The sequence below is a fragment of the Paroedura picta genome, chromosome 11, assembly GCF_049243985.1.
Source record: "Paroedura picta isolate Pp20150507F chromosome 11, Ppicta_v3.0, whole genome shotgun sequence".
Lineage (NCBI taxonomy): Eukaryota > Metazoa > Chordata > Lepidosauria > Squamata > Gekkonidae > Paroedura > Paroedura picta.
Genome location: NC_135379.1, coordinates 37,588,499 through 37,614,870, shown reverse-complemented (window position 1 = coordinate 37,614,870; position 26,372 = coordinate 37,588,499). Strand labels below are relative to the sequence as shown.

The 26,372-nt window shown below is 43.0% G+C and overlaps 1 protein-coding gene across 1 annotated transcript in view; it reads left to right on the top strand.

Moving 5' to 3' along the window:
• GADL1 (glutamate decarboxylase like 1) overlaps positions 1-26,372 on the top strand; it is a 110,949-nt gene that overhangs the window by 33,439 nt on the left and 51,138 nt on the right. The window contains exons 7-11 of the mRNA XM_077302646.1: positions 3,401-3,480; positions 3,599-3,653; positions 9,227-9,343; positions 16,267-16,331; positions 17,523-17,604. Of these exons, the coding sequence (XP_077158761.1) occupies positions 3,401-3,480; positions 3,599-3,653; positions 9,227-9,343; positions 16,267-16,331; positions 17,523-17,604 (399 nt within the window). The remainder of the gene's footprint in view (positions 1-3,400; positions 3,481-3,598; positions 3,654-9,226; positions 9,344-16,266; positions 16,332-17,522; positions 17,605-26,372) is intronic.

Here is a 26,372-nt window from a genome sequence, read left to right as displayed (position 1 = left end):
GACAAAACTTCTCCAGAGCTCATTCACAACTCAGTTGAATAAAGTAATTTCATGGAGAAATTACGTTTGTGGTTATACGGCAGTGTGTGGGGTGGGGGAAGCAGAACCCAGCATTTGTGCATGTTGCTCAAAGCTCTGCTTCTCCCTTTCCCCACCAGCACCTGGTTGGTGACATAAGTTATGATCCAGTGATCTGCCTTCATTTATCAAGATGTAGATTTTGCTGATGTGTTATTTTTTGCGCTTGAAGAGGTCTGACATTTCCCAGTGACTACTCAAGGAAGCCTAATGGGTGACCGTTAGTGTCCTAATGAGGAGTTATTTTGTGAGAGCGGCTTGCAATTCAAACGAAACTCTGCTGCCAGAACTCAAGTCTCTAGTGAATGGCAGGCTGCCACTCTGCAGGCATATTTCAAATTATTGACGTAATTCAGTATAACAGAAGATTGATTATCTACCTATGTATGTTATTATTCCTGCTACATTCTGAATGAATGAATTCTAAAGGCTTTGTGAACGTGTCATGTTAGAACAGATTGGCTGATGGTACCCGATAGTACATTCCGTGCCTTTAGATTAAAAAAAAAGAGGAAAGAACCTTTCTTATCAAAGGAGGAGGGGGGGGCTCCTTTTGAGGTGATGTATCTCATCTGGGGGAAAAAAAACATGGCAGGCTTGAATACACTTAATATATTCATGCCCACACATTAAAATGCTGCAGATTTTTCATAATTATGTTTCTCTGTAACCGCATTTGTGTGAACTCTCTGGAAGAAAACTGAATTAATTAACCACCTGATTTCACCTGCTGTATGCAAAGGGACAATTTAAGGCATTTTCAGTGTTGTCGGCAAGTATATTAATTTAACTCTTAAATAACATTGAATATTTTCCTCTTCTTTTCTCAAGAAGAATACTGAATTTTGTACTGAAGTCTGGCCGTTCGCACAGTTTCTTTTGCCCAGGCACTGAGAATTTAGGAGCATCTTCTCTGTTCAGTTGCAGTGAGCTTTTCAGGACTGAGTCCAAAGACGGAGATAATTATTATCAGAAACTTATCAGAAAATGAAAAATTGCAGGCTGATTTTATGGGCTACATTATTCATTGAATGTTTAGTTACAACTACATTTGACCTGAACACCTGAAATTTCTGCAGGTGGGGCCAGTTTATAGACTGTTTTCTAGGCCTAGGTCCACCAACGGGAACCAAGTAGCTTTTGTACAGCAGAACATAACAAGTTTATCAGATGAATGTTTTTCTTACCAGCCAGAGTTTTCTCTTTATACTCCAGAACTGGACAAGAGACCTGTCATTGTTAGCAGTCCAGGTGCATTACACATTTACACATTGTTATATTGTGACTTTTTAGCAGAGTGATTTCTCACAGCAATAAGTTTATGGGTCATTTCTGATATTCCAATTCCATGTTTTTATTTTTGAATGTGCAAAAGTGGCTACAAATGTGCAAGCAAATAAGTCTTTCAGTTATCCTTTTTCTCCTCAGTCTTCTCTTGCGAGGGAAATAGTGATCAATGTGGCAAAAACGTAACACAACATGGGGGACGGGAATGGTGGCCTAGGATCACTGTTGGAGCTGTCCACAAACACTTAGTTTCTTTAAATGAAACAAAGTCTTCTGGGCCAGATGAACTGCATCCAAGGGTACTAAAAGAACTTGCAAATGTCCTTGGGAGGTGGTGGGTTCTCCATCTTTGGAAATTTTTAAACAGAGGCTGGATAGCCATCTGATGAAGAGGCTGATTCTGTGAAGGCAAAGGGGTGCAGTAGATGAGCGATTGGGATGTGAGTGTCCTGCATAGTGCAGGGGGTTGGACTAGATGACCCATGAGTTCCCTTCCAACTCTATGATTCTATGATTCTATCATGTATGGCTAGGAACATATATTCTGTAAGGACACATTTTCAAACTGCACAGTGTGAAAAACAGACCTTCCTCCTCATAACTTCGCAATCCTTGCTTAAGTAGTAGGTGGTAATTTTTATTACTGATTTTAGGTCCAGAGCAACAGCCACACACCAGTAATAAGAATCCTGCGATTAGGTGATGAGGTGCTATTGTGGACCTGGAGGAATTTCTGAGAACCCAGGTAGAATTTAGTCTCAGAAACTAAGTTTATTAGAGAGGAATCCAAACCTGTGTTGGTGATGATTGGCATTTCCCTAAGCAGGCAAGAAAGGGTCACAAGACCCAAGCACTGACATAATCCCATCTGCCCACCACTTATAACCTATTCATGCAGATTTGTGAACAGATACATTTCTAGATAGATTGTCTCCAATCAATCTAAAACTTCAAACAATGGGTGGCGCAATGAACAGGCATTCAGTCATGAAGGCAAAAGCAAAACAGAAAACAAATTCCCCCCACAGTTTAAACACAAAGCATGCCTCTCTAAAGTTCCCCTCCCCAAATCAGGAACAAGATTAATTTTGTGAAGATTACAGATTCATGATTCCATAAGGGGTGGAATTATAAAAAGCACTGTGCATCTATATTTAGATGCATAGGCATTTCAATTGAGAAGTCTTACTTAAATAAATTAGCTGGCACCTTAGGCCCTTTAAAGCATGGAGAAAGAGGACTCTAACTTGGATCCCATAAATCCTCATCAAATTTGATGGGCAGGTAGAGGAGAATGAGTTGAAGATCCTCCATGAATCAGACAGAGATCCCCTGTGAGTTTGGTGTCTCCAGCCTGCACAGGATCTCTTTTACCAGGTTACAAACCTCATGAACTGAACCAGTTCATTATATCCCAAAAGGTTGTGATGGTTCATGGTTTGTAAACTGGACACACCATGAACCAAACTGCATTTTCCCAATCCATGCCATCCTCTCCATGTTATCAGCAGCCATCTTATCTCATGAAATTACCCAACATTTTAAACCAGTGGGTGAGCAAGTAAACCAATCATGTGCGGTTGCTCTAGGACACTTCTGATCTTACTCTTAGCTGTTAGTGAGCTCTCCAAGACAATAAGCAGAATACAAATTTCAAAATAAGACTTGACGTGTAGGGATAACTAATAGGAAGTATGATGTGCCGTTGACCAAATATGGTGAGTGGTTTAACTAGCGTATCCAGAGTTTTTAGGTTTGTTTCTGTATCTTGACAACTCATTGTATCGATTTTAGACTTGGGATACCTATTTTATACCACACCAAAGACTCCAGGTTTGAAAAGGAGTTTCGTTCCTCTTCTTGTTTTCAAAGAGGAAGACCCCTTTGTTTTTTTATTTTGTTATAGCAATCAGACTCTTGAGGTCTTGTTTCTGATCAGAATTTGTAACATTTGCCTCAGGAAACATCTCTAATGATATGCCCATTGTTAATTGCCTGCTTAATTTACTGTTTCACATCCTTTGCATTTATCTAGTGTCATTACTCTGTGAAGAAGGCAGCATCTTTCCTGGGAATCGGCACACAAAATGTTTACTTCATCAAAAGCGATGAAAGGTATGGGAGCAAAAACCACTGGAGTGTTCTGATTGTTTTTATAAAAAATGCAGTAGTGCTGTAAAGAGAGTAACCTCTTTAAAACATAACTGAAAAGTTTTAAATCTGTGTCCCATAGAGGTAAGATGATACCTGAGGAACTGGAGAAACAAGTCCAGCGGGCCAGGAAAGAGGTGAGAGGGGGAGAGAGAGTGAGAGGAAGCAACAGTGTGCATGTGTGTGTGCACCTGTGCAAGGTGTACCATTGTGGGTTTGTATGAGGAAACGTATGGAAAAAGAAGAGTGAAAGTAAAAATAGGGCAGTTCTTATATATACAAATGTTCTTCTAGGATTCAGCCTGTTTGCTGCATTTCCAGTTGACTAACTATATTCAGTGGTTGCTGCAAAAACAAAGATGCATGTTTAATTGACTCTGTCACTCTTTTATGTACCACAAGAGTAATTTTTAGTTATGCCACAAACTGTGGAGCAAGTCTTATCAAGTTATTAGGCATCTACAATTCCATTTTGTTATCGTTCAGAACAAGAATGCGGCCTTGAAGTACTTTAGTTCGTCTTTTCTGGCTTTTCTGGCTTTAAAGTCAGTGGTGTAGTGGTTAGAGAGTTCGACTAGGATGTGGGGAATCCCGGTTCAAATCCGGCTCTGCCATGGAAACCTGCTGGCTTGTCTTGGGCTGGTCACAAACTTTCAGCTTAACCTACCTCACAGTATAGTGGCGTAAATAAAATAGAAGACAGGAAAACATTGTAAGTTGCCTGTTGGTTAGAAAAGTGGGGTATAAATGAGGTCAAATCAATAAACAAATTTAATATTATTTTTTATTTCCAGAGAGTGACTGATTACTCTTGTACTACAATTAGGACTGACATGTCTCTGAATTTTAACTGGTATCTAGGCCACGGAGATCAATTCCACTGAATAAATTGGTGGCTTCAAGGGGGGACTATATAACATTATACCAGGGGTGGGCAATCTATGGCCCTCCAGATGTCCATGGACTACAATTCCCATGAGTCCCTGCCAGCATTCCCATGAGTCCCTGCCCTTCCCAGGCTCCACCCCTAAACCTCCAGGGATATGCCAACCTAGAGTTGGCAAGCCTTGCCACAATCCTAAACCTGGTGCCTTAGAAGGAGATATTGAGCCAATTGCTAAGATTATGCCGATTACTAAAACAAAAATTGAGACGCATGCTATTATGCACCACATTTTATGAATGTACACTGCTAGTGGTATGTTCTTAATGGCAGCAGCAATTTGTCACACACTTCATTCATTTTGCCAAGGAAGGAGAAATGGGGAGTATAAATAAAACTAGCTGATTCATGAACAATAAACAGCTCAGCCCTGTATGGGGTGAAATGGTTGTTTGCAAGGGAAGAGTATCGTTCTCGTAATCAAAAAAGGCCTTTGATAAAAATCTTGTTGCATGTTAATATAAGCAATTTGTGGCTGAAACACTGCTTCTGTTCTCTACCCTTCTTAAAAAATTCATCATTACTGAAATATAGATACATTTGTCTGTTCTTTTTAATATGGTTTCATTTCCTTGAAATGGATACTATAACCATTTGAAAGGTTCTCTTATCTCACTTCAATGTAAGTATTTTTTTCCTAAATGCCATTTTATGATTTTAAGCCATTTGTTTATACAGATTGCAGTGCAGGTTTATGTGATCGCTTTGTGTTTGGTTGAGATGATTACTTGAAAGGGAATTGTATAGATGAAAACATATGGGCAACACGTGCCGTGGATCCATCTGTGGCAGGTGTTCAGATCCATATATCTGCCTCTTCAAACAGTACAGTCTTCTTAAAAATGTACATTCTGTAAGAATGTCTTCCCTTTAGTTACTTTTATGCAGCAAAAAGAGATAGACTTTTAAAAAATTGGGAAGAGTCCCAGGCAGAAACATACTTCTGTTGGCTTCATGGAAGTTGTTTTGTCTCTGCCTGTAAGCTTGGTTGCAATACAGCTGTAGCTTGCACACCTTCATGAACTGGAAAAAAGTGTGTGTTTTACTGTGAATTTATTTTTTGTACTAAACTACAATGTGTAAAAATTGCACCCTAACACTGGGATTTGTCAGGCTATTCCAGTGGCTGCAAGCCTTGTGACTTTGTGTATTGTTTTGATATTTTAAGGTTAATAAAAGGAAAAACACTTTAATCAATACTTCAGGGTAATAAAAAAAAGCGTACAGCTGTTGTGTTGGGAGGAAGTCTTGTATTACTTAGTATTTTTCTTCAGGCTTCTAAGGAGAACGTATTTCTGGCAATTTTTTTTTTTTTGTAGTGAGAAGAATTTTACAGCCAGACATGAGTACTAAAGATAGATGTGTTGTTTTTCCTGAAACACCTCTATAGACATAAAAATAGATAACAATTCCCACCCACTAGATAGATGTGACTCGTGCAAAAGCTGGCTAAGAAACAGTACTTTGGGGCAGTTGGGCATTGTGCTGTAGGAAAAATAAATCCAAGTTTTTGTCTTAAATTTAAAACTTTATGTGGGAAGTCGTATCTGGCAAAATCGATACCTGCTTTCATGGATATGTGATAAAATCCTTAGACATAAGAACATAAGAAGAACCCTGCTCATCCAGCATCCTCTCTTACACACTGACTGAGCAGTTTCTTTGGAAGGCCAACAACTGAGCATAGAGGCCAAGGCCTGCTCCTGATGATGCCTCCTGGGGCTTTGGGAATCAGGAGTTTAGTGCCTCTGAATGTGGAGGTTCCCCTCAGTCACCATGGCTAGTAACCATTCATAGACTTATCCTCCATGAATCTGTCCAATCCTCCTTTAAAGCTGGTTATTCCTGTCTCCATAACTACTTCCGTACTACCTCTGTACTTTTCCCAGATGTGAACACACATCTGAATCAGGCCATTGGTCCATCAGAATCTGTATTGTTTACAAGGATTGGCAATGGCTCTCCGAGGTCTCAGGCAGAAGTCTATCCCATCACTTCCTACCTGATCCTTTAAACAGAAGATGCCAGGGATTGAACCTGGCACCTTCTGCATGCCAAACAGGTGCCCTGCCACTGAGCCATGCCACTGATCCCTTGGTCCTGTGGACTGACAATGCAGTCCCAAAAGCAGAGCTACACCCTTCTAAGCCCGCTGACTTCAATGGCCCATTGGCCCTGGCTTAGAAGAATATAATTCTGCTTGGAATTTGCGTTGTGATTTCTGCACATCATAGATATTTTGAGTTAGAAAACTAAAGAGAACAAATACTTTACATAAAGATCCCCTTCCCATCCTGTTGCCTCCTGGTACTAGCACAGGTGGCCTTCCCCCAACATGTTAGGGAAATTAAAACAACTTCAGTCTGCACCCTTGCACAAATCTTAGCACATGGCATCCTGACTTCTCTGGCTTTGTTTTCCAGAGTCAGTTTCAGCTGCTACATCTACATTCTTCTGCTGTTAGAAGTCCTCAGAGAATTGCAGTAGATTATGGTGAGGAGGTTGCCATCCCCTCCTCCCATGTCTTGCTGCACAGGGTGGTCTCTGGACTCTGGGATTGTACTACCAGTTGCTGACACATCTTGTTTCTTGTCCCTGCTTGGGACTAGGTTCTTGTTTCCTCAAGACTGCCATTAACTGTGATCACACTTTGCTGGGCTAGTCATGTGTAGTTCACCCCTGCAGTTCACAGATGCTAGTCACTGCAGGCTATAGTGTCTCTTGACCATCTACACCAGCTGCAGCAATAAAGTGACGCACACCAACTTTAGCCCCAGTGATTTGTCCACTAATAGACATATTTTCTTCTTTTCGACTCGGCAGATAAGAAGCAATCATTCACATCTGGCAGTAATATACTGCAATTCCCCCGTATGTTAAGCAGGCAAGACAATATTCTGGAAACACAAATTATGTAATGCAGGTTGGGTCTCCCTCCTGCGGGTGGCCTGCAGAATTCTTCCTCCCGTGGGTAGCCTGCCGAATGAACTAATTAGCTTTAGAATCAACAGTAATGTTTGTATTAGCATGATGCTCCTGTGCCTGGAAACATAATTTGGGAGGGATAAATAAATGCAAGTATGTTGGGGAAAGGCGTGGGTGTTGCAAAAAGCATCCAACCCAGTTGTGTTTTCATCCGTCCCTCATGATGGTCTCTCTTCCTAAGGAGAGCCTTATGATGGTCTCTCTTCCTTATAGGAATAACCCTCTGTCTTTAAGTTACGACATACAAACCAGTCTGTAGGCATAGCTTAGAACTGTCCTGAGGTGGCTGTGTCAGGACAGCACTTAAAAACAGCACACTTATAAAAGTAATCATCATTGCTTGGTACAAGCTTTCTCAACCAGGGTTTGGTGACGCCCTGGGGTTTCTTGACAGCCCTGGAAAGGTTTTCTGAATGGGTGGGACTTAATTAATTTATCCTTAACACTATTAAGGATAATAGAGCCAGTTTGGTGTAGTGGTTAGGAGTGCGGACGTCTAATCTGGCATGTCGGGTTCGATTCTGCGCTCCCCCACATTCAACCAGCTGAGTGACCTTGGGCTCACCATAGCACTGATAAAGCTGTTCTGACCGAGCAGTGATATCAACGCTCTCTCAGCCTGACCCACCCCACAGGGTGTCTGTTGTGGGGAGAGGAATGGGAAGGCGACTGTAAGCCGCTTTGAGCCTCCTTCGGATAGGGAAAAGCGGCATATAAGAACCAACTCTTCTTCTTCTATTTCGCTCCCTTATATATTTGGAAACAGCTTCCTGGGAGGAGACTGTCCGGGGCCCGGTCCATCCAGATCCTCCCTGATTGGCCAACCCCCTCCAGCTCCCACCCTCCCTCCTTGCCTGCTAGAAGCCTTGTGGCTGCGGCCTCCATTGTTGCCCACAAGGAGAGAGGAAGCAACAGGGCTTTGTGGCCTGCAGGTATGCTCCTGCTGGGAGGGAGCTGTGGGGGGGGGGGAGTTTGGAGCCTCCCTATGGGCTGCAAAGCCCTGTCACCGGCGGTGGCAGGGGGGGGGGCTTTCCACACCCTTTAGCCCACTTTGCGAACCAAAGGGAGCCACGGCCACCCTCTCACACCCTCCTGCCTGCCGCCCCTTTCAAAGCCCATTTTTAAGATGGGCTTTGATACTAGTATATGTACATTAAAAAATTTTGCTAAACATTTATGACCATATATGGTCTTGTCGACTCCCCCCCCCCCAAAAAAAAAGGCCAATGATGAGACTGGAGTAGATGGGAAGGGGAGGGGCCCTGAGTAGGCATGTCCACAGCTGTGCTTCCCAACCATATTCTGCACTATTGCACCACTTCTTGGGTTTCTTGAAGGCTGACAAATGTTTCAGGGGTTTCTCAGTGGTAAAAAAGTTGAGAAGGGCTGGGTTAGTATGTATGCGTACAGGTAGCTACAACCTGAATTTTCTTCTTCATGTGCCAGAAGGTCTCTGGATTTTTTTCTCCAGTCAAAATTTAATCAGTTTCCTTTCAGCATGTGTGTGAATATCTCCGAACTGGAACCTATAATGCTGCAAGAGCATTTCAATTGACAGGTGCTTGACATTCCATTCCCCGAGTCACAGGTTTCTTTCAATTGTATTTCAAATAGAGTACATTTCAAGGCATGTTCTCTGTACTTTTCTGCCGAGAATGTAAAATGTAGACGTTATTAGTCCTGTCCCAGTTTCCTAGACCTTACTTTATTGAGTATGTCACACTTAACTGCAGAATCTGAACGGTGCAAACAGACTCACTTTTGTTTTGGATCATTCCACAGGGAGCAGCACCATTTTTTGTCAGTGCCACATCTGGCACCACAGTATTGGGAGCGTTTGATCCTCTGGATGAAATCGCTGACATTTGCGAAAGACACGACCTTTGGCTGCATGTGGATGTAAGTTTAGTTCTAATAAAATTTGTTCTTGCATTCTACTTGGTTCACCCTTCTCTTAGCAGGCAAGTGGTTTTCATACAGATGTGAAATAAATAGTATTGAATGAACACTTCTAGGATTCATAAGAACTGCGGTTCTCAACTGCTCTTACCTTGCGACCCCAAATGTAGTGGCGGGTTTGGCAGCGGCGGCGGGCGCACACATGAGGGCTGTGTGCACATGCACGCTGGCAGCATGTGCGCGCAGGTGCACAAGAGCAGAACAGTCAGGCAGTGTGGAGGTGGCGATTGCAATGGCTCTGCTGCCACCCATTGCCTGCCGCTGCTCGCCGCCTGCTGCTGCCTGTCACCGGTGCCCACCACGGTTGCCAGCCGCCGACACTGGCTGCTGATGCTTGCGGCGGTGGTGGCAACCAACCTGAGGATCCCAAAGAAAAGCCCAGGTGACCCCAAATGGGGTTGTGATCCCTAGGTTGAGAACCGCTGCATTAGAACAATGCAGCTGAGTTTATAAATTCTACTACTCGGACTGCCAGGACAGTCTCCACCCCCAGGCCTGTTTCACAAATATATAAAGAGGAACAATGGATAAGGATTGAGTTTTTATGTTAAATTCCTCTAGGCACAGTATACTCTGGGGTCTTGGGTGTAGGATTGGGTCTACCTGTCCAGTTAGCACACTGGAGATTCTGCCGGCTTCATAAACACTTCATGAGCCAAGGCTAAGTGAGGCTCCTCCCATACAGGCAGGAAATAGAAAGGAGTTTGTGATGATTCACTTAAAGTCATGCATATATTTACATCACGCTGGGTATCCCACAGAGTTTTTGTTTTGAAATGGGTACAGCTGAGGGATCTGTCTTAACAAACCAGTCTGTAGGCGAAGCTTAAAACTGCTTAAAACGCCACTTAAAAGCAACACATATTTATTCCATCATTTCCTCCAAGGAGCTCAGCATGGAGCACATCATTGTCTCCCTTGCCTTTTGTCCATAACACAACCCTCCAAAGTAGATGAGATTGAAAGAAAGTAACTGGACAAAGGTCGGCCCGTGAGCTTTAGGGCAGGGTGTGGATTTGAACCTAGATGTCACATTCACTTCAACATGCTGACTGTCACAGAGGCTGGTTATCTCAATGGGAGAGACTTTGCCCAGCTATAGATGGAAGTGGGAGGACCCAATCTTTGCACTCTTAGCATGGCACCAAATCTCCCTCTCCTTTTATTATATGAGGACTTGCTTGAATGGTTTTAAACACCTGACATTTTGCTAACGTTATTATTGTTGTTGTTGTTAATTGCGAAGTCGTGTCCGACCCATCGCGACCCCATTATTATTACAGTTATTATTATTTATCCTTCCAAGGTATACAGGATGACCTATGTGGTTCAGTCTCCCACCCTTTTATATTCATAACAACTCTATGATATAGGTTAGACTCAAGGAGACAGACATTGGCCTGAGGTGAGCTTCACAGCTGAGCAGGGATTTGAACTTGGATCTCTTCAATGCATTTTAATCACTTCCCCACATTTGCTCGTATTTGAGCTTTGACAGTGCTGAACCCCGGTTTTGTTAATCCTCACCGAAGCTTAGAGCTCTCCCAATAGCTCCTTAGAAGAGAATGATTTAAGGGATTGAAAACTGATCTAAGCCAGGGTTCTCCAACAAGGTGCCTGGTATGGCATGGAACTGTTGACCACCTTTCTAGGTTTTTAGAAAATGGGCAGAGCCCGGTGGGGCTTTTTTCCAGCATGGCTTCTGATTAGATACTGACCTGAATGTCTGTGCAGATTATAAATTGCTTCAGCAGTAGCTGCTACCACAGTACAATGGTCTTTACTGTATGACTGAAGATAGGTTATGTGTATGCAAGAAAATACCTTAAAACAATGTGTTCATTTAAAAGGACATCCTGTTACACAGAGCTTCTGCCTGAAATGCTGAAGAGTTACTATTAGCATTGTGCATGACTTTGAGATTTTGTGGTTGGCTCCATCCCTTATGGCAGCCATTTTTTTGCTTGCTGGACCAACAGCCCATTATCAGAATGTCAAAAGAGCCCACATGTTGAAAAAGTCTTGGACCGCTCATCTAGAAATTGTATTTTCCTGTTATCTCAAATTAATGTACTGCAAACACCAAAAGTGCCACCCATTTGTTACATAGAGGAGACTCCTGAATGCAGCTGTTTCAGTGCAGAAGGTTTGGTGTCAGTTCTTTGTATTGCAAAGTAGAACAAGCGCTGACTCTTATTAAGGGCAGAATCTGTAGTGGTGTTTCCATGGCCTTGCAAGCATTTTGAATAAACAGTATTCCAGAAGGCTGGAATCTAGAAAATGTTGATTTTCATGATGACATGTGGAAATTGTCAACATTTATCCTGTGCCTATTTGTGAGTTTATATTTATATTTATATTTTTGTTCTTCAGAAATGCATTAGTTTTTAAGATGGGATGGGTGGGAAATTTATGTGTAGCCATACTTGTCTAACATTGGAATGTTCTAATTTGACACCTGGGCCCATTATGCACATGTTGGATAATGCACTTTCAGTGTTCTTTTGCAACTGGATTTTCCAGTGCAAAGCAGGATAACCTGTTTCTAAAGTGCTTTGAAAGTGCATTATCCTACATGTGCATAATGGGTTATGACTTGCAGAAATCCGTTTATGACAAACGATGGCATAATTTTACTGTTAGATGAACAATATTCCCACATAAGTAGATGGGGGTGTTTTTGTTTGTTTTATGAACAAAGCTAAGGAGGATTAATATAAAGGATCGCTTTGTTGCCTTGCTTCCCTTGTATCCGGTAGGCTTTGCAATTTTTCTGCCTTCTTGTGGATGGGCTATTACACATAATATGTGAATCAGCTCATTGTTATAAACCCCTTGTGATCAGTTGATTGCTTGGCAGTAACTCTAAGTCTCTTCATTTCTTCTGCTTTAATCTTTCAGAGAAGCTAAAAATAGATGGCTTCCCTAGTATTATGTTTCAGGTCTGCTACTGATGTAGCTGTCACAAGGATGTTGTTTGCATATTATTGGAGGAGGAAGGAGCATTCACAACCATAGGTAGAAGGATTTCTCTGTAGCGGCTGGCCTATGTAAGACCTTCATGTGTTTAAGTATGTGGAAGATGCCTTGCAGGTATGCCATGATCTCAGATGAATGGATGCACAATTCTGCAAGGGCACCTTTGCTATAATTTATCAGTCTCCTTTGTTCAAATGCTCTGAAAAAAGGCTATATAAAAAAAATGTGCTAAATTTGTCAAGGTAGCGGACAGATTCAGATCATCAAATATAGGTTGTTAGTTATAACCTAAACTACCGTGCATCAAAATGTCAGTAGAGTGAACTAATTCTCTCTACTTTGCAGAGGACCTATATTTTATTTGTAAGCAACAATAGCAAACGGCCATTTTTGGGTGGTGCAAATAGGTTATCCATACTGCCTTTTTGTCCACAAGCCCAAAGCAAATTCTTTTACTTCCAGAACATTTTTTTACTATTAGACACCCACACTCAAAAATTTGTCTGTTTGCTTCAGTGGTCTTCTTTTCCAGCATTTCCTTGGCTTGCCTATTTCACAGCTGTCTGGTCTCCAGAAGTCTCTTGTCTGCCAAACCCTCTTCATATCAATACCATGCAGCCCTCTGTGGCCCTGCCCACAACCCTTTGTGAGCGTTTCCTGTTCCTCTTTTCCTGAAACAGCATCTCTTTTTCTTGTTGCCGGTCATTCTTCACCCAGCATCTTTCAACCCAGCATCTTTCAAGGTCTTTCCTCCCCTACCCCTTTATGTTAACTTTATATAGTCCCAACCCTAGAACTTGTGTGAGATTTTCTCCCTATTCCTATAACTCCGTCTTTCTTCAGGAGTCTGTTTCCCCTGGTGTTTTTTCTCCATGCTGTTCACTTCCTTTATAAATCTTTCTTGAAAGTGTTGCAGCTCAGCCAACTATCTACAATCCTATGTGTCTTGCTCTCTGATCAGTCAGCCTCTCAGACCTTGCAGTCTTGCTTCTGTCCCATGGAACTTCTATCCTTAAGCCTTCTCATCTCTTGCTTATAGGTTCTTGCATAGAGATTTATCAGTGTTGACAGCTTCTCCCTATAGCAAGAATGTTTGAACTGCTATACTTCTACAGAACATTCACAATCAATAGCTGGGTGTGGATTTTGCAGGCAGTAGGCCATTGCTGTCTTTTAGCCTGTGTTGTGGGCTCATGTACCCCTCCATGTGTATAAGATGAAGCCCGCAGTTTGTCTGAATATATTGCAGCGTTTCAATTTATAGTAATAGCAGGTTACAAAGAATAATTGAAGGATTTCTTTTTGCACAAATATAGGAATCTCATAAGGGGATGATAAAATAAAGTTCACAGATTCAGCTTGAAGATACTATGTGATTATGATTAATTTCCATTTTATTCAAAGGGATATGTGTACCTTCATGCAGCTTGTCAGAGATCCAGTGGCAGGCACTTGTTGCTAAATTGGTGTTTGCCCATTGATAGCTGTGCTGATTAAAGGGCTATCATAAACAAACACACAGAAAACTTGGCTATTATAGGTGCCACCTGTTAGAAATCTGCTCATGTGAATCCACCAGTTAAGATGCTAATATTTCTGAATGGTTAGAGCAGAGTCACCTGAATCTCAACTCCTCCAAGATGGAGGTCCTGGGGTTGGCCAGAAAGGCAGCAGGACAGTAAGCGCATTTACCCATCTTGGCTGGAGTGCAGCTTAACATTGCTCCCTGGCCAGGAATCTGGGTGTGATTCTGGATGCCTCCCTGTCAATGGAGGCCCAGGTCACATGTGTAGCCTGCATGGCATCTATCCCTCCCTGCCCTTGGACTGTCTAGCTATAGTGATCCATGCAACGTTATCCTCTAGATTAGACTTCTGTAACTCGCTCTACATGGGCCTATCCTTGTTCTTGACCAGGAAATTGCAGCTGGTGCAAGATGCAGCTGCTAGGGTCCTCACAAGTATAACTTGGAGGGCCCATATCCAGCCTGTGCTGAGGCAGCTGCATTGGCTACCGGTTGTGGCCCAGATCAGATTCAAGATGTTGATTTTAACCTTAAGGCCATCTATGGCTTGGGCCCTAGCTATCTGAAGGACCACTTACCTCTTTATGCCCTCCTCAGGGCTCTCCATTCTGTGGATGCTAATCTGTTAATTGTCTCTGCCCCCAGAGAAGCATGCCTGGTCTCAACCTGGGCCAGGGCCTTCTTGGGCCTGGCCCCAAACAGGTGGAATGAGCTCCAGGAAGAACTGAGGGCCCTGATGGAATTGGGCCTGCAAAACGGAGCTCTTCTGCCAGATCTTTAATTGAGGCTGGAGCTAGGAACAACTGGGGCCCCTCCTCCGGTCAACACTGTAAAGGTAAAGGTATCCCCTGTGCAAGCACCGGGTCATGTCTGACCCTTGGGGTGATGCCCTCCAGCGTTCTCATGGCAGACTCAAGAGGATCGGCCCCCCCCTCGGAAACTGGTGGTGGAGAGCGTCACCCCCCACCGTAGATGAGGATGCGGAGAGCAAATGAGTAGGCTACGCCACCGCTGTTACAATTATTGTAAATAATTGGTTTTTATTGTCATTTTATGGTTTTAGGGGACGGGTTTATGTAAGCCGCCTCGAGCCTTCGGGGGGAGGCGGGGTATAAATATAAATATAATAATAATAATAATAATAATAATAATAATAATAATAATAATAATATGGGGTGGTTTGCCAGTGCCTTCTCCAGTCATTACCGTTTACCCCCCAGCAAGCTGGGTACTCATTTTACTGACCTCGGAAGGATGGAAGGCTGAGTCAACCTTGAGCCGGCTGCTGGGATTGAGCTCCCAGCCTCATGGGCAGAGATTTCAGACTGCATGTCTGCTGCCTTACCACCCTGCGCCACAAGAGGTCAACACTGTAACATCATACAAACTACGCCCTGTGGCAGTTGGCTGAAGATGGGGGAGGGTAGATGGGGATTATGCCACCTTCTTATGTTTGTTTTAAGGGGAATTGATTGGCTTCATTTGGGGATTTTATCTTTCTTAGGTAACCTGCCATGAGTTATGGAAAGTGGCAGGAAAGAAATCTAATAAATTACAACAACAACAACAACTTAAATGCAGAGCAACAGGATGAGTTGGACAGTCATCCACTGTTTATATTGCTGCAGTACTTCCCCTGACTCAGTTCTACAAGACAATCTATATCTGTGCAGTTTATTGACTCCCCATTTGTGTCTCCTGGCCCCTTAGAACAATTGTAAAAATTTCAGAACACTCTGTTGGGTGACATATCTTTTTATACAAAATGTATGCATTACACAGTTTAAACTAACTCCTTGTAGTGGCAGCCCTATTAGACTGGACTAGCTCAGTTTCATCACAGCTTGGAAGCTAAGCAGGATGAGTTCTTGAATGGGAAGTCCACCAAGGAAGACTGGGGCTGCGATATAAAGGAAAGCAATGACAAACTATCCTTGCCCATCTCTTGCCTTCAAAATTTATTGAGGTGAAAATTCATGGGGTCACCGTGTGTTGGTTGAAACTGCATGGGCATGCTTTCCCTTGCTCATAGCAACATTATAGAACTGGTGGTGCCTTTCATTGTTGGAACAAAATGTGTGGCTGTGGTGCAGAGCCCTGGCCAAAGGAATTCACTTGTGTCATGGCACACCCTCGTGTGCTACCGGTGGCAAAGGGACAGCCTTTCTGTTTCGGTATATGAGACTACTGCTGAATCCCAGCCAGTAGATGTGTGTATTCTTTGGATGGTATGGTCAGGAGAATCGTCAGGGAATTATAATTTCCCTCTGTCCTGTGCAAACTTTTAAAATCCTCCATGAAATGATTGAAATATCAGCTGCAAGACTCATTTTCTGTCTGTCAATATATATCTACACAGGCATCCTGGGGAGGCTCAGCTCTGCTGTCAAGGAAGCATCGCAAGCTGTTGCACGGCATCCACAGGTAGATAGTTTTAATACGGAAGGCCTGATGACTCGTATTTATGTGTTTGTTTTATTCCCTTCATTGACAGTCTGCCTGTCTTGCTACGACTCAAGGCAGGTTGGACCATTTTGAACAAATACAATAAAAACGGTATTCCACATGCAATGTCCACTGCCCACAAGGGATTTCCCCCTCCAGAGCAGTGGTCCCCAGCCTTTTTATCACCGGGGACCACTCAACGCCGGGGACCACTCACCGGGGACCACTCAATGCCTTTTACTGAGGCCCAGGGGGGGGGCTAGTTTACTCCTCTACTCTCAACCACTGCCCTAGCGCTCTCTGATCACTATGGTAATGTTTAAACATCCCTTCAAAATAAGATACAGACACACCACAACAATGAAGTGTGTTGTAAAGGGCCGGGGGGGGGGGAGAAGGCGTCCTTCGGGGCCCACCTCCAATTAGTCGAAGGACCACATGTGGTCCGCGGCCCACAGGTTGGGGATCGCTACTCCAGAGTGAACTGAGTTGGAAGGGAAGGAAAGATGCCATACTGGAGAGAAGCCATACACATGCTCAGACTGTGGGGAAAGTTTTAGTACTAATTCAGACTTCTCATTGCACTGAAAACGCCACAAAGAAGATAGGCCATATCAATGTGCAGACTGTGAGGAAAGCTTTAAGATGAGAAATGATTTGAATCAACACCAAAGAGTTCACACAGGAGAGAGGCCTTATTAGGGTTGCGTGCTCTGGTGTGTTTTGGTGAGCACTTTTAATACTCTAACTACACATCTCCTATGCTTCCTGCAGAACATTTGGGGTTTCAGTGTTCGAAATGTATGTAATTTAGATGATTTTGTGTGGTTTTATGATGTTTTTATGTTTTTTATTGGATGTAAACCGCCACGAGCCAGCAGTATATAAATGTAATATTATATACCGCTGGGAGTGGTGGTATATAAATGTAATAAATAAAATAAATAATAATAAATGTGATAAAATGGGGTTACAAAATTGGAGAACAATGCAATCAATTGATAAACTGAAAAAGAAGACAGCCCATGCAAGCACCTTTAAGCTTTTGTCTGTTTGTGTTTCAAGTTAATTGAATGGAAGCTGAAAGGCAACGAAGCAATGCCCAGTTTATCATGTGGATGTTTCAGTTCCACAACACTGCCTGCGAGATAATTATCTGTTTTCTTCTAGGGCCAATTCTGTGGCATGGAATCCTCATAAGATGCTCATGGCAGGGATCCAGTGCTGTGCTCTTTTGGTGAAAGACAGTTCTGTAAGTCTCTCTTCTCATTTCTGAAATGCAGCTGGGATTTTCCGGGACTGTTCTCTGAAAGGGCAGAATGTATCTTACTCTGCATGGAAAATATTACAAAGAAATTGCTGCATTACATGGCAGAAAATACTGACTGTGTGAGAGATTTTGACAAGAAATACTGTTTAATCGGAGTGTAATTTCTGCGTATTCAGGGGTATGGATGCAGCCACCCATGCATGGAAGGCATACAGCGGGTTCCCATGCTCCTCTGCATTCCTCTAATCCCGTATGGCCTACGGAAAGATTATTCCTAGGATCACAGGATCCATGCAGAGCAACAGCCTGTAATTTGGTGGGCTGGAGTGAGGAGAGACCAAGAGACGTAAATGGAGTTGAACTTGCAGAAGAGGAAGGATGAGCATTTTACCCTTTTGTCCCTCCTCAATCCAATCCCCCCCACCCACAATGCATATGGCCACTCCCCTTTTGGTGCAGTGGTTAGGAGTGGGGACTTCTAATCTGGCATGCCGGGTTCGATTCTGCACTCCCCCACATGCAGCCACCTGGGTGACCTTGGGCTCGCCACAGCACTGATAAAACTGTTCTGACCGAGCAGTGATATCAGGGCTCTCTCAGCCTCACCCACCTCACAGGGTGTCTGTTATGGGGAGAGGAAGGGAAGGCGACTGTAAGCCGCTTTGAGACTCCTTTGAATAGAGAAAAGCGGCATATAAGAACCAACTCTTCTTCTTCTTCCCTATACAACCCTGAGAATAATATTTTCAGGGATCAGAAGGTGTCATGATTCCCTTTGGCCCATTCAGTGACCCTGACTTGGAGTCCTCAGGAGAGGAGCTGAGGGAGTAACTAAGGAGTACCAGAGAAATCGGGGAGGGCCCAGCACTGTAGAGGTACCTGCTGGTAGTGTACCACCAATGTCAGAGGCTAGCCTGCAAGAATCTGCAAGGGAAACATTGCCACCAGCCCTTCTGGGCAGGATTCAAACCCTCCACAGGAATGGTGATATCAGAAGGCCTGGACCAGGGTGGCACAGAGGAGGTGAAAGGACAGAACAGTTGCATGGAACCCCACTGTAGGGTGCTGAGGGTGCTCCTTCCTTGCAGGATCTTGGTCAATACACCACATGCCCTCAGGAACTCCAGCCCTTTTTGGCTGCTCATCTTAGGCTAATTACATCCCAGCCTACTTGCCATGAATCCTGGGAAGACAGCCTTGCTGGATCAACTGGTCCTACAGGCAAAAGCCTTATGTTACCAGGCTCCTGTTCTCAGCCTGGAAAGCCCCAGGACCAGAGTCTGGCACCACTTCTGACTGAGTCTGACCACAGAATGCAGGACAGAAGGAACTGCAGGAGCAGAGAGGAGGGCAGGGAAGAGATGCATTCCATGCATGGAGTGGTTGGATCCACATTAGCAAAATTAAAGTTTGGGTACAAAATTTAATCATGTTCTGTCTCGGTTTTAGTTTGCAATTTTCCTAATGGCTTATTTTGAAAAAAGAATAACAGCATCCGAAAGCATTTTGAGTGCAAACAAAGAGCTTTATGCTAATTTCTCAAGAACATTTGAGGCAAAGCAGCATCTGGCTTCTCCCAGCTACGCTCCCCGGACATTAAAGATGCTGAAGAAAAGGAGCTAGAAGATTCACCGCCCAGCAACTGCTCTTTCAAATAACATCTGACACAGAGCAGCAGGGCTTAATGTACTGAGAAAGGGAGAGGGAAGGGAAGACAATCCTTTTGAAATGTTGTTGCCCACTTTGAGGACTTTATAGGTAAAAATTGGCATGTAAATCTAATAAACAACTAATTTGCAGACCAGTATAAAGAATTAAAGGCAAAATGGGCAAAGGATGCACGAAAAGCAGCTAGAATCTTTGTTTAGGGATCTGCACCCTGCTTTTCTCCTCTAAGCAGCTTGCAATAAAACTGAACAATATGAATTAAAGCCAGCTTGGTGTAGTGGTTAGGAGTGCGGACTTCTAATCTGGTGAGCCAGGTTTGAATCTGTGCTCCCCCACATGCAGCCAGCTGGGTGACCTTGGGCTGGCCACAGCATTGAGAAAGCTGTTCTGATGAAGCAGTAATATCAGGGCCCTCTCAGCCTCACCCATCTCACAGGGTGTCTGTTGTGGGGAGAGGAAAGGGAAGGTGATTGGAAGCCGCTTTGAGACTCCTTCAGCTAGAGAAAAGCAGCATATAAGAACCAACTCTTCTTCTTCTTCTTCTTCATAAAGAAAGGGAAACATATGTCCACAGCACAACTGCAACTCCTGAGTTGGTCCTGAATGCACTGCACCAGCTCACACAAGGCAATGGTGTATGAGACGCAGGTCATGAGCCCTTTAGCTTGGTCCTCTGTCTACACCCAGGCTAAATACTTGCTAGCAGAGGAGGATCCGATGTTCATTCACAATCCCATACAGTTGGCACAGAACGGTTTAGCACTAAACTATCTCAAGAACTATGAGGCAAATGATTACCTATTGTATTTAAACAATTTACATCCTTTACTCTCAACCAATTCAAGCTTTTGGGATGGCTTAAAACATGATGACATATACAAGAAAAACAAAACAAAAATCACTAAGTATGTATTTAAAAACATAGCTGAAAAAGCAACTGCTGAAAATCAATTGAAATCCCCAGAGGATACAAAAATACAAACAACAGCGCTACAAACTTACAAGACATTTAATTTTTTTTTTGTTGTGTCTTGTCTTACGAAGCTATTATCAAATGAAGTATCCACTGTTGGGAACTCACTGTGTTAGAAACAGTTGAACAATGACCTAGATAATTAGTTGTACTTAACAGGTCCTGCAATTAAATGAAAAGACACTGGAATTATTTTTGTAACTGCTTTGTTTGAAGTAGCTGGCTAGTTTCAGTTGCTATTTTATCTCTCCCATCCACTTACTCACTGAAGAGAAATATTGAGACTATGTTTACTAAATAAGACAGGCCTAAACATTTTTGAAGAGCCTCTTGTGGCGCAGAGTGGTAAGGCAGCTGTCTGAAACCTCTGCCCATGAGGCTGGGAGTTCAATCCCAGCAGCCGGCTCAAGGTTGACTCAGCCTTCCATCCTTCCGAGGTCGGTAAAATGAGTACCCAGCTTGCTGGGGGGTAAACGGTCATGACTGGGGAAGGCACTGGCAAACCACCCCGTATTGAGTCTGCCATGAAAACGCTAGAGGGCGTCACCCAAAGGGTCAGACATGACTCGGTGCTTGCACAGGGGATACCTTTACCTTTACCTTTAAACATTTTTGGTTTGTTTGTAAGCTTAACTTTCCATAAATAACCCCTGGCACTTGAACTTTGAAGACAAGAAACACAGGTGGAGTAAGATCTAGAAACAGTGCAAAATATGCTGCTCTTCCAGTGTAGATACATCCAGACCACACTTTGAAGGGTGCAGAATATTGTCTCCTGGACCCCTATATGTAGTAGGTCAAGTTGTATGCTGGGCTCCAAGTGAGTTGTGAAAAATGACATGATTTCAGACATGGTTGTCATGAAGCCACTTCTGGATAGAACCAGAAGCGATATTTCTGTGCCCTGCATTTTTCCTCCTGCTGGAACAAAGAAAGCACCTGGTAATCCTAATATGTAGTCCAACTAGTCTGCAAACAGCAAACTCCATGCATGGGCTTGCCAGACATTTCCCAGACCAACTCAGGCAACCGTATCCATGCAGGCCTTCCTGATCTTTGGGTGCAACTGTTCTTTTCAGGAACAGGCTGCACTGCTATAGTATTCCAGCAATCCCCTTTAGGAAAGCTATGCACTGAGCTTCTTCTGTATGAACAATCAGTGACATATCATTAAACACTTAGGTAATCACTGGCTTTAAAAAATGTATTTGCCCAGATACAACAGGCCCCTGATGACTAACTCATCAGCAATGAACACTGAACCAAGAAATAATTGTCATGACTTTTCCTTTTGGTTGTATCCCCAAGTAAGGCTTGGATCCCAGCACTTATGTGTAAGTAAATAAAGCTAGCCTGCAGAGAGCAAACTACTTGCAGGCCGTTCTAGTCATCTGGGCTGGGCTGAACTAAAGGTAAAGGTAAAGGTATCCCCTGTGCAAGCACCGGGTCATGTCTGACCCTTGGGGTGACGCCCTCTAGCGTTTTCATGGCAGACTCAATACGGGGTGGTTTGCCAGTGCCTTCCCCAGTCATTACCGTTTACCCCCCAGCAAGCTGGGTACTCATTTTACCGACCTCGGAAGGATGGAAGGCTGAGTCAACCTTGAGCCGGCTGCTGGGATTGAACTCCCAGCCTTATGGGCAGACAGCTTCAGACAGCATTTCTGCTACCTTACCACCCTGCGCCACAAGAGGCTCTAGGGCTGAACAACTTAAACCTTATGAGTGCAGCAGCCTCCCTAGAAATGGGGTGTATTGAGCATGCTCCAAGCAGCTAGTTTTTGGAAAGAGACGGGGGGTGGCAACAGTGGATACATGCTCTAATTTCAAGTGTGCTTGCAGTCTGCAAAGTGGCTTGCTCTTTTTTTAGTATTTGTCTGGAGTTTTCAGGATGGTATAAAGTTGTCAAATCTGGGCTGGGAATTTCCAGGATATTTTTGGAGCGGAGCATAGAGAGGGGGCCTTAACAGGATATAATGCCTTACAGCCCACGCAAATAAGATTTAAAATTAATATTTATTTATCTGATACCTACGTAAGTATGTACTGCTATAAAATATTAGCTTTCTTTATTACGGAGTGTTGAACTAATTGCTTTGCTGATCCTTTATTGGAGCCCACTGTGGTAAATACAGATTCATGTGGGTCTGAGGCATTGGTCTTAGGCAATGGAACAAAGTTTAGATTTCATTTTATTTATTTATTACATTTATATACCGCCTTCCCCTGAGGCTCGGGGTGGTTTACATGAAACATGGAACAGAACAATACAGAGAAATTGATAGCTATGGTAATAATAATAACTGAACAAATAGTACAGTTGAACAATAGAACAGTAATGAAAACAGCAATTCACACTGAAGCATATTAATGGACTTGTGGCTGGTTGGTTCCTGCATAGAGATTCATGGGAGGGGGACTTGGGGGCCTGTGGAAGGTGTTGGTTCAAGTTGACCTCAACCAAACGCTTGACAGAAGAGCTCCCTTTTGCAGGGAGTCTAGTGGCACCAGCAGAATTTAACTCTGGATTTATTTACTTACTTACTTGCTTACTTACTTACTTATTTGATTTCTATACTGCCCTTCCATATGGCTCAGGGCGGTTTGTGTATGTGCCCACTTCATCAGATACCTAGAATTAAACTTTATTCTATGGTAAATACACCAAACGCTACACTGAAAGATGGATTTTAAAACAAGCTTTAGGATAATGTTCAGCTGCTCACTGTTAGCAAATGGCTATTTTTTCTGGATCTCTTTTCTCTTTTTAAAACGATCCAAAGTCACTTGAAAACAATAGCTAAGTTTCAACAATTTTACTAGAAATGTAGATATATAGCGATAGAATTCTGGTGTGTGTGTATATGTATACATACACACACACACAAATATATATATATCAGAGTCTGCATTTCTTTTTTCAAATGCAAAAACAATGTTACATTTGACGATTTACTAAAAGAACTGTCTATGCTGCTTTGAATTTGTGAGACTAGTTTATTAGGTGATTTTATTGTCTACGGACTAAAAATATTACAAGGCATGTTTTGAATGTCATAGAGCTAACAAAGGAGAAATGTAATGCTCTCAGCTGGCGGGGGAGTGTTTAACTTTATTGGAATGGGAAAGCATTTGGACTACAGAGACAGTGAAATGGAGAGATTAGTAAACCAACTGTAAAAGCACAGATCAATCAAAGAAATTGTTGGGTGTCCTCTGTGTTGACAAGCTGCCCTGGAACACAGCCTAATGGCTCCCTCGCTTCCCTATTAAAATAAGCCTTTTCCTGAACGAACCCTGTCACCTCAAGCTTGAATTAAAGGGCCTGTATTTCTTGTTAGTAAAATAAAACATTATACATTGGATAGATTTTTCTTTGATTCAAACAGAAATACTTAGTCTCAGAAAACAACCAGAATCTTATTCTGACACGTGAAGATCCTCAGTACAGCAATATTTTTTTCTCATGCATAAATATTCCAGGGAATAGGAATCTGATTACAAACCATCAGCTAGTTTTCCTGATAACAATGGTGCATGAACAGGAGGCTCTAATTGACATTTATGAAAGTATTTACTAGTTCCGATGTTTTATGTGTGCAAGCCGTTATATAGAGGGATTGCTTCTGAGTGTTTCAGCTCCTTTTTGCATGGATTTTGGTGAATACCTTAGATTCAGAAGGTTTTGGCTGTATTTTGCTGTAAAAACAAAGGGGGGAAGGAAAAATAATTCCTTGTGGTACAGCGGAGTCAGAAACCTCAATGGGAAAACTGTTCCTCATTCCCAGCAAGTAATCATTGTAGAGTCAAGTGACAGGCAGGCATCTTTAGCCCTGGAAGAATAAGAGCCTTTATGTGGGGCATTAAAGTCACATTTCCCCCCAACTGTTTAGAAAACGGCCTCCCTCTTTGCAGGCATCTGATCTTGACATGCTGAACCAAGCTTTGGTAACTTTAAGGCTAAATTACTGTAATACACTCTATATTGAACGGCCCTTGAAACTGATTGGAAAACTTCATCAGCAACTCATCTGTTATCTGGAGCCAGTCAATAGGATTCATGACTCTCCTTCAGAGGACCCTTCATTGGCAGATGCATAGTTTCCATGTCTAGGTGTTGGTGCTCACTGCTAAAGACCTTCCTGACTTGGGGCTCACAAGATAAAAGAGCCCCCTGCATATTCCCATGTGGCAATAATTCCACCGAGGGTTGTTTTCAGTCCTCCTTCTATTGTCTAACGCGGGCTTTCTCAACCAAGGTTTCATGAAAGCCTGGGGTTTCCTGATGGTCCTGGAAGGCTTTCCCGAATGGATGGGAGTTAATTAATTTTAATATATTTTTAAAGATTTGTTACACTTTTATTGGGTGAGATGACCGTACATGATCATGTCAGAACCCCCCCCCCCAACCAATGGCCAATGATAGGCCTGGAGGGGGTGGGAAGGGGAGGACCCCTGGATGTTTGTGTGCACAGCTATGCTTCCCAAATATATTTTGCACAATTGTGCCCCTTCTGAGGTTTCTGGAAGTCTGAAGAATATTTTAAGGGTTTCTCAATGGTAAAAAAGTCGAGAAAGGCTGGTCTAAGGCATCTTTTGCTGTAGTCGAAATTCAAACCTTTTCAGTAATGGCCCCATACCTCTGGAACAGCCTCCTACAAAAGGCCAAGGGGGCTCCTATCATCTTGGCTTCTGGCCATAGCTGCAAAACAGAGGCAATGTGGGGAGTACCTTCTTGGTGAGACCTAATGTGTTGTTTTTGATACTGATTTTCTTACACTGTTTATGTTGTTTTTACATTATTATTACCTGCCTTGGGTCCCAGGGGAATTAAAGAAAGAAAGGTGAAGCTGGATTGATGCCTGCCCTTTCCCCCTGTCAATAACAGCTTGAAACAGAATAGTGTGGATGCTGTTTCTCACGATAATCAGTGTGGATGACTTGCCATGCCATACATCTGATCAGCATTCCAACACAGTCCTTTTTCAGGTGGCTACAGTGTTTGGGTCAGCATGGATAATGCCACTGAACTGATTAGGGAGCTAGTCTGTTAAATGGCTGGCCATGCACATGATCCAGCAGTCCACATGTCTATCATTGGGTCAAATGTTGGCAGAGACACTAACCTCCAGTGGAAAGCTCCTTTTGCTCGAGAAGAGTGTTGGTGCAAACAGAATTCATGTGCAGGGTCCAATGCTTTGCATTATTTTCTTTGCATAAGGTGTACAATGCTCCCGCAATAATATGCATGTATTTCAATTGCATTGATAGATATTCAAAAGGTCAGAAAAGCTAATAGACAGTGTTCCAACTTTCCCGGAGACATATAAGGACATAAAATGGGAAACTTGGCTCCTTTTTAATACGAAATTTATTCTGTATATGGTGTTAGATAGCTCGTGTCAGATCCACATGTTTCTCCGTTGACATATTTTCCCTCTATTTTTATAGCGGTTTGACAGAGTTATCTATGCTGTATTGTCATGCAGATTAAGCCCTGTACCTGTAGTTATAGAAATATGGACAGTTTCATTAAGGGTATTGTCAGCTTCTTTGCAACAATTCCTAGATCAGCCAGGCAGGAGATGCAGAGGGAAGTGGCATGAAATACTAAACTTATTTTCTGTCAATTCAAACTGGCACCTTATAGTCAATTTAGAAATAGATTGTGTTCTCCATATGAGATGATGTGATCTTTGGAATTGTTGTGTAGTTCTATAACCTTCATGCTCTGCAAGAAATGGTACAGGGTATCTTTAACCTGAACCCTCAGCTCAGCATACAAATTATATTTCTGAAATTTGCTAGAACTAAATCAGGAGTGTCCTTTCTTCCCATCCTGTTTCCAACTTCCATTCTCTTTTAGTTTTTCTCTCTTTTTTTCTGGATTGCATGCTTGCTTCTCAGCTACCTACCACTAGTTACCATTCTCCACCCCCTCCATTTCCCCTGCAAATCCAGAACAGATTGGTCAAAGTAAATATTTAGACAGTTTCCATATGAGGAATTTTCCCCTGGACAGCCTCTGGTTGCTGGTGGGTTTTACAGCCCCTTCCACATGACATAACCTGCATCCCGAGGCTGTCCAGGGGCTGGCTTGAGTTTTGCC